Source organism: Triturus cristatus, chromosome 2_1 (genome assembly GCF_964204655.1).
Source record: "Triturus cristatus chromosome 2_1, aTriCri1.1, whole genome shotgun sequence".
Classification (NCBI taxonomy): domain Eukaryota; kingdom Metazoa; phylum Chordata; class Amphibia; order Caudata; family Salamandridae; genus Triturus; species Triturus cristatus.
This window is the reverse complement of record NC_140581.1, coordinates 585769979-585779301: the sequence shown is the minus strand read 5'-3', so window position 1 is coordinate 585779301 and position 9323 is coordinate 585769979. Positions and strand designations below refer to the sequence as shown.

General features: G+C 43.4%; 1 protein-coding gene across 3 annotated transcripts in view; it reads right to left on the bottom strand.

Annotated features, from left to right (window-relative positions):
• SLF1 (SMC5/6 complex localization factor 1) overlaps positions 1 to 9323 on the bottom strand; it is a 557620-nt gene that overhangs the window by 329087 nt on the left and 219210 nt on the right. For all 3 annotated transcript variants that reach the window (XM_085632479.1, XM_085632478.1, XM_085632480.1), the window contains exons 8-10: positions 9056 to 9214; positions 6862 to 7028; positions 2690 to 2830 (exon numbers count right to left, since the gene is read on the bottom strand). In XM_085632479.1, the coding sequence (XP_085488605.1) occupies positions 2690 to 2830; positions 6862 to 7028; positions 9056 to 9214 (467 nt within the window). The remainder of the gene's footprint in view (positions 1 to 2689; positions 2831 to 6861; positions 7029 to 9055; positions 9215 to 9323) is intronic.

The window sequence follows — 9323 nt, the reverse complement described above, 5'->3', positions numbered from 1 at the left end:
CTATAATCTGCCATTGAAAATCAGTAATCATCATTGCTCTTTGGTGAGCCCCCCTTGCTTTGCAAATCAGGATTAAAAAAAGATGACACTATCGTGCAAGTCACAGTTTCGTGTACACTTTAGATCATGCAAATTCATTTGCAATGGCTTTTTTTGGGCATCCAATTAAGAACTAAGGTTCATATCTGTCACAAACGAAGCTCAGTCCCCTTATTAGAAGTTGTATAAGACGCTTAAAAAGATTTGCGTGTGTATTTTGAGACTTTAAACACTGTCTGAGGGCTACATATTGGCTACAGCATCCTTTCATTTTCCACATTCTAAAAACTGCCTAAAAACTAATAATCTACAAACTCTAATGGTGAGTCATTCATCAAAAGGGAAGTCTGATACTTGCCAACAGATTCCTTAGACTGTGGTGACTGCGAAGATATATGTCTTTTGCATATGTGCGTGTAATCAAAATAATCACTTCACCACAATCAATAAAGCTAACAATTTACTACTGGGGCAAACATTGCATTTGCACGAGCATACGAAAATCATCTCATCGTCATTTTGTCGGTCTAAGGGCATTGAGGGCAACACTTTTTTGTGAAATGTCTGACACACAAAGTAATGTATTGATTTCCTGATTAACATTCAATTGAACACATATTTCTAAATCCTCCTTTATATTTTAAACACCGCACAGAGAATGACACGGGGATTACACTAATAAACAGTCCGGTATGGTGTGTCCGGTTTCACCCTAAGGCATAGGAGATAAACATGAATTGCGCCATATCCAACCTTAAAAAAATGTTTAGATTAAAGCCGATGGAGGGTACTCATTATTTCTCTTTTTAAACTGATTAAAGATAAGGCTGCGTGAAACTCGGGTAACAACTTTAACAATGAGAGCTAGTCACCACGGTATGCATAAGCCTTTACATGCAAATATCTTTCCCAGCTTATTTTATTTTATTTTTTTTGAAACCGTTTATTGCAATCTCAAATAGTTACAGGTATGGGCCTACAACCGTCTGGAGCATGGAGAGTGGCAGAAGCATAAGACATATATACAGAAAAATCTCTTGGCGGTGCAAAAAGGTAAATCAGGGGATATCAGTAGTGCAGGCCACATAACTCCAAACCCACAATACGGTTTCCTTTTGTCGAAACACAACAACACAAAAAAAACCACACCCGCAAGGCAACCCGCAATCCCAAGTGACAGCACGCGCTCCTTAAGTGGGGGACCCCAACCAATCGCCAAACTCTGAAGAGGGGGAATGAGAACAGATCAGGGACTGGGGAACCACGTGCCCGTGGCTGGGGGAGGGGGTCGGCTAGGGGGACGGAGCTGGTGAGGCAGCCGGCAGCAGTGGCGGCTCGCAAATACCCCCGCGATAGGCGTTCCAGGGGCCCCAGATCTTCACCCACGCCCCAGGCTTACCCCTCGCAACATACACCACCTTTTCACGAAACATACACCAATCCATGTGTTCTTTCCAGGCCGACACCGCCGGGGGCCTCTGGGATCCCCACAATTGAGCAATGTCACGCTTAGCTATCATGTATCCCAGAGTCACCCACCGCGTCTGCGGAACCGAGTAGTCAGTTGGCTCCCACACATTCAGCAAGCATCTCCTCGCTTCAGGCAACAGCGCGACACGCGTAACCACTCGCAGGACCTCGTGTACACCACGCCAGAATCGCTCCACCTTTGGGCATTCCCACAGAATATGCAAGAAAGTTGCCAAAGCACCACAGCCACGCTTACACAGTCCATCCTCAGCAAAGCCCATACGTAGAAGCCTCGGCCCCGTCACGTAAACCCGGTGGAGGATCTTAAGCTGGACGAAGCGAAGGCGAGCCGGGATGGCCACCTCCTTCGGAGAGGCCACCGCGGAAATCCAGTCCTCGTCGTCCAATTCCAGCCCATCGGCAACCCAGGCCTCGCGGAGGCCAGTCAGCAGGCCCGATCGGTCGTTGATCAGTTTTTTATATATAAGGGAGATCGTGCTGTCTGGGACATGGCCATCCAGCACTCTGTCCTCCAGGGGGGAAGACTCCGGAATGGACGCGACATCCGGGAAGACGGAGCCCAGCGCGTGGCGGACTTGTAAGTACCGAAAGTACTCACTGCCTTGCAACTGAAACTCCGTCTGCAGCGTCTCGAAAGTTTTGAATCCCCCCCTCGTCCAGAGATCTCCCACTGTGCTGATGCCGATCGTGTCCCACTTCTCGAAGCCCTTCGAGGTCCACAGGGAGCCCAACCTCGCAGACGCATATAGCGGTGACGCCCGGGTCAAACGGTCCTTCCACCCCATAGCTGCGTTAGCCGCGTGCCATACACGCACCATGACACGCGTCGGTCCCGTCAGGCGAGGGTCCGGCGCGCCTCCCAGCTTATTTTAGAGCATGTGTAGCTTAACACACTGGACGGGACATTTCTGAATTTTTACAGAACAATACGGTGCAAAATGATGCAGCACTGTTCACATTTGAGCGGTTTTTTTTTAGCCAGCATCTCACATATGCAAATTTCGTCAGCATTATTAATATGACAGAAAATGCACAAAACCAAGGTTTGTTCTTTTGCTTCAATATCAAAATTTAAAACATTATTTTTCTTGGACCTAGAATTGGAGCAAACACCTGTTTACAGCAATAAAAAAAACGGAAGGCTCTCATGAAAGCTTACCTTTTGCTTAAAGCCTGGGTTTCCGCTTCCAGAACACCAGCTACGTATTTAAGGAGAGATCCGTGAATCCTTCTCTGCTCAGAAAACTCAAATTCTTGCCGCAACATTGGATGACAAAAGTCTTTCTGATCAAGACACGATCTAAAAAGAACATTCAAACATAAATGCTTCCTCTTCTAAAACAAAGAAAAACATACCACTACCAATATTCCAATCACAAATTAAAAACGTATGTATCTAAAAAGTTATCGCAAAATTCGCAAGAGGTCCAATGAGAAGTCTGAGAATCCATGGAACGATTGTTTATAGTTTAATAACTTTGGTGCCGTTTGATGAATCTGCAAGAAACTTTCCCCCACAAAAAGTGCGTCCACCTCAGCCCATTAATATTACGTTTCAAGCTGATCCATCAAGCAGGGTCAAGAAAAAGGGCGTGTTTGGATACCCCAGCATATATCACCTAAGAATGTGGATTGTCATGTTAGACAGTATAGTCCTTTAGATAGCTTCCTCCTGTTGCCACCCTATATATTTCAACACCACTCCTTCCTCTTCCCCCACTCGCACAGACCATTGTAACCAGGTTGCACAATACATTATTCCGATCAACTAAACCTTTAATAGAGCAGTTAAATTAATTATCAGAACATTGCTGCCGGTCTAAGTCTCAAGATCCTCTGTCTTGAGCACTGTCAGGACATCTACAACATCTTCACTGGTTCATAGTGATTAAAAGGATACAGTTCAAGGCACTAGTCTTTACATTTAGAGCCTACACCCACAAAGATTCTCTTTAGCTCAGGCGCTGCTTCAAGCCCTACGCCAGGGCGAGATCGCTTAGAGCCAATATGAAACTCTTACAACCCCCACGCATTCACAAGGCCAGAAGAGGTGGTAGATCATTTGCTTTCCAGGACTCAAAGTTATGGAATGCTCTCCGTCTTGGTCTGAAAAGCAGCCCGACTGAAGCGGTTTTAGAAGGAGCCATAAAACATTACTCTTTGTCTCTTGACTTGACGTCTGTAGGAACTCTGTAGTTAGGTTCTTGATGGTGATCTTTCCCCTAGCGCCGGGATGCCTCTATGGAGGCAGCTGTGTGCTCTATAATGTATTGCATTGGATATACTCTTTATGCTCACCTCTTTTGGTCAAGAAAGTATTTTCAGGTCGACCTGAGGCGATCAGAAGGAAAATCTTATTAATGTTTGTGTCAAATAGCATGGCCGTCGTCTTCCATGAGCAAAACGGTTATGATGCCTGACAATTATCTCTTATCCTGTGGTGAACTTGGGCAAGAGAGATGAAGTACCAGCATCTGATCGTAATAGGCAAAGCGAAAGTTGTAGGCCTGTGTGGAAGGAAAACACAACCCTGATAGCATTATGTGTTCCTTGTCATCTTCAAGGAATTAGAGATACTGTGAATAATATGGGATGTTTGCTATCCACAGGATTAAATTGTACCTGTCGCGCTGCGTGGGTTCCAATGAGAAGCTGCGAGATCCGCGTCAAGAACGCGTCACGCACCAGTAGTTCCGATGAGATGTGAGGGTTGCGATGCAAGCTTGCATTGCGCTGCGTCGGTTACCAAGAGGTGCTGCACAGAGCTCCGCTGAGTTTGCTTTGCGCTACCTCAGTTCTGGTAGAGACCACATCTGGGCCAGCAGAGCACCTTTCGCTCCACTTCCAAGGGTACTAGACTGGAGTGGCACCACTTGAGGGGTTAGTACTCACAGCAAGCAGAGTCCAGATGCAGAGATCAAGATGGTTGGAGCCTTTTCTGTCCCTGAGGCTATGATCAGGACAGCCAACCTGCCCATGGAGTCACTCTGGTGGTCCTGGGTTCAAGACGCAGGTCCAGTCTTTCGCACTCAGGCAGCAGGACAGTACTTCTTGCAGCAGAGCAGCATAGCAGTCCTTCTTTTGAGTCTTCCACACGTCCAGAAGTGTACTGAAGTGGTCTGAGGGCCCACGACTTCTACCAGGTGCCCGCTTTGAAGTGGGAGAAGATTCTAGAGTCCTCACTCTACAGAGGTGTCTAGAATTTCCTTCCTTCCTGTCCTGACCCCTGCTTGTCTGGGGGCCCAAAAGTCCAGTGTAAAACCCTTTGTGAGTGTGCTGAGACCGAGTCTTTGTGATGTGCTAGTATTGTAGGTCACATCTCTCTTCCTCATTCTGACAGAGATGGCCCCTCCTGACAACACCTATTCCTTCTGTCTCAGTATCTGAGAATAATACACATAGATCAACTACCAGCAACACCTAGTCATGTGACCTAGGATACAGGCATCAAATGGCTGGGACAAGAATATTCCAACTTTCTAAACGTGGCATTTTCAGAATAGTGACTTAAAATCCAACTGTACCATTAGAGAGGGTTTCACATTACAGTTCTTTAGAGACCAAACTCGACTTCCCTACTTGTTCCCAATTGAAAGTTATCACTTATTAAAGGTAATTAGGTAACACAATGTTATCCTATCAGAAAGGCAAGCCTTCAAGTAGTGAAAAACGAATGTAAGAGTTTTTCACTACCAGTATAAAAGTTAAAAGTACATGTCCAACTTTTTAAATACACTACACCCAGCTTTATGGGCTGTTTAGAGCATACCCTAGGAGTGACTTATATGTATAAAAAAGGAAAGTTTAGGTCTAGCAAGAGGTTTAATTTGTCAGTTCGAAATGGCAGTTTAAACTGCACACACAGGCTGCAATGGCTAACCTGTGACATGTTTAAAGAGCTACTTATTTGAGTGGTACAATCAGTGCTGCAGGCCAACTAGAAGTATTTAATTTACAGGCCTGTGGTACATGTAGAACCACTTCACTAGGGACTTACAAGTAAATGAAAAGTGCCAATTAGGTGGAAGCCAATGTTATCATGTTTTAGTGAGAGAGTACTTTAGCACTGGTGAAGGGTGCAGAGCCCTAAGGCTAGCAAAAACAGGAGGACCGAAGGCAAAAGGTAAGGGAAAACGATGCCAAGGATGTCGGGTTCAACAGCTGCCATGTAGACTCTTGCAAGAAAAAGGTTTTGCCTCAGACCAGAGTATTGTGCTGCTGCCAATCTTGACAAAACCAAAATCCAACATTCTCCGAAAATACCTCTTACGGAGAAGAAATCTTCATTGTCTCTATGCATTCAAGTGAAAGGGAAAACCTAGTAACCATTCAAGTAAAATCACTATCAAAGCTTGCCTGCGAAATAAACTGGTGTGACTGAACCATATTAGATCGCACTGAACAACTTGTGACCAAGTACAGAAGCAGCGGGTGTGACATGTCCGCATGCACATCGCCAAACCCGCTCTGGCCAGAAGAGGTTGAAGATCCATGTGGCTGAGTGGAAAACTCAAGAGCGCCAGCCTGCATATCTGAATATCAAGTCTGAAAGGCTTGAATGTCCGGCAATAACATCCAACTAACAACAAAAATCAGACAAAAAAAAATGCAGTATTTCATTGGCTTGGTAGTGCGCATAATGGTCCTGCTTTATTGCTCAGATCAGTCCGTTTGTCTAACGTGTAAGGTGGGAAGAACAGTAACCAACTGTGTTTCATTCAAATCTTATTATGCAATTGCATTTGTTTCTTGGACGTTCGCATTATTGCATGTCCTTCATGTGTCATTTGTATTTAAGGCTTTAAACCTACAAGAACCTTCAGTAGAAAGTCTTGTGTGCTCGGCCTTGCTATCTCCTGTGAGTCAAAGCTCAACGGGGAGTTTCTTGGCCTTTCAGCGAGCATGCAAAAGTTTTTGAGGTTTAAGAAACAGCTGACGATACTTGTTACGGTGGATTTCAGACCCTAAAGAAGCGGCCTGACAAACTGTAAATGTGTGTTTTAGAAATGTCAAAGCACATGAATTGCAAAGGAATGAGTGGTCTACAGGTATCGTAGTATTTGGGAACGTGCTGCTCTTCCATGAGCAGCCAGCTACTAGCAAGCACAGCTATTGTTACAACAGAAATTGTGCCCGTTAGTTAGTCGGCCAGGATTAGATTGGTCATACTTCTGTGGTGGGTCTTGAAACACTGTTAGAACTGCTGACTTGGATATTAAATACCGGATCGCATTTTCTGAGTAAACACAGATGATGCCTTTTTTACTCAATAGGCCTTTTAAAATCTCACCATCTGATACCACTTACCAAACCACCGAAGCCTACACTCACCTTACAAGCATTTCTAGCAAAGACCAGGTTCCCTTTTTACAGAGTGGACACTGGAGCACTTCCAAGTAATATTTCTGCATGGAGGGACACTTCCAAGGAGGATGAAGATGAAGCAGGTTGTAGAATATGTCAAAAATTCGACAAGACAAACTTCCGTCTATATTTCCCTGCAATACAAATGTCCAAAAAGATTGTTAAAACCCTGAGAGAATGTCAAAGCAATCAACAAATTAAACAGCTCGGTGTGTTACTTAGTCTCTTCTCCTCATTTCACTTACGTTCTTAAGGCATCTTTCTATAAATGAGTTAAGAATTGTGCAGAACATTATGGACCATATCTAAATGTGCCATAAAAGTGTCTTCTTACCAGTAAACTGCATTGTAAAATACTTTGCTGAGAGTAATTAAAAATGTCGAAGCCTGGTCCTTTACGACAGCAGTACACAACAAAATTGTGGAATCAAGTAACAGACTGGGAGTTCCAACTCTCTGGTTTAACATGAAGTGAGGAAACTGAATGTCACTTTCTTTGTGCTCCCAAAGGTCAGAAAGATCTATCAGGTCAATTTTTCCCAGAAACTCAGCTTCAAAAGCTGAACAAGATTTACAATCCCTGCTTTTTGCGAAAGGCAAACAGAAGGTGGCAACCTTTTTGGCCAATGCATCTAGGAAGCAATTCTGTAATAGTCACCTTTCTTTAAACATTAAGGGCTACATGCACATAGATTTCCGTTTGCAAGTTCCTAATAGCAAATTGTTGCATTTCGCTATTAGGAAATTCCAAATAGCTATGTACAAGAGTGTGTTTCACACTGTTAGCGATTCCCAGTGGGTTTGCCATTGACCTACCTTGTTAATATTTATGAGGTAGGCTGCAATTTGCTACCCACTGGAAATCATTAAGAACATAGGGATGATGGCCTACTATGGACTGCAGACCACCATGTCTGTGTTTGCTTTTAAATAAAGCAATTATTATTAAAAAAAAATAATGTAGCTAATTTTCCTTAAAGGAACCAGTGGTCCATGGAACCACTGCCTGCCCTTAAAAAACATTTTCACATACACTCACAAAGGAGAAGCAGTCCCCTAGGGATCCCTACCCATTTGTGAATGGGTTACCCCCAATTTGGGGGTAACAAGTGAATATTTTGCGATCAAATTTTGGTTGCAAAACATTTTTACATACCAGTGCTAGTCGCTATTCAGAAAGGATGTCCTAAACATGCCCCTTCCTAATACTGAATCATAAACCTATTTTGCAATTTTGTAATAGGTTACTGAATCGTAAAATAGGGTTTGTACATAGAAAAAGAGGTTTTCGCAGTCGCAAATGGTTTGATTCTGCGAATCGGGCCGTTTGTGATCAAAAAAGCTACATACATGTGGCCTTAAGGGCTAGATGTACATAGGTGTGCGTTTACGATTACCCAATAGCAACATTTTGCGATTCGCTATTTGGTAATTGCAAAGACCTATGTATGAAAGTGTGCTTTACACTTTCTGTGATTCCCAGTGGTTCGCAACTAGATCTACCTCATTAATATTCCTGAGGTAGGTCTCCGTTTGTGACAGGGAATAGCTAAATTCACAGGAATGGTGGTCTGCTGGGGTCAGCATACCACCATGTCTTTTATTGCTGTACAATAAAGCATAATTTTTTTTTAATGCAGCTTTTCCTTAAAGGAAAATGGGATGCGCTTAAAAAAGAAAAATTAAAGGTTTATTTTCATTTTTTAAGAGAAGGCAGTGTTCCGTTACACCACTGCTGCTATTAAAAAGGTTTTTCCTAACATTCACAAATGGGAGTCCCATGGGAAACCCTTTTCATTTGCAAATGGTTTACCACATACTTGAAGTAAGTGGCAAAATGGGATCGCAAAATATTTCATTTACATGAGACGTCCTAAACACGTTCCTTCCTAATACCGAATCGCAACCCAAATTGCAATTCAGTAATAGGGTACCGAAACGCAGATTGGGCCTTTGTACATTAAAAAAATGCTTTTTTTAATCGCAAACTGTTTGCGAATGAAAAAAAGCTTAGCACATTCGGCCCATAGTTATTTAAACATACTCGCCAATTAGGGCCCACGATTGCTTTTGCAATTACATCGGATGTGGAGGAAGAGCACCAGGCACATATATGATAGCAGATTTTATAAGCTAATGATCTCAAGCATCCATTACTTACTTGTAGCATGTGCATCAGCAGAGTCTGAAGAAAATATACTGGAGGCACACAATGTGGGAGCAAGAAAGTCAGATCATCAATTGCTTCAACAAAGAAGTGGCCTTCTAATAATCCTTCGATTCGATTCAACCGAACTCTCAGAGTTTCAATGTGTTTAACCTACAGTGGAAATATGCAATCAATTAAAAATGGTACCTGCACACACGTCCGATTAATACATAACAAGGCTAGCCACCTGTTTTCTTTTCTGTTTTGGGGCACAGTGAGT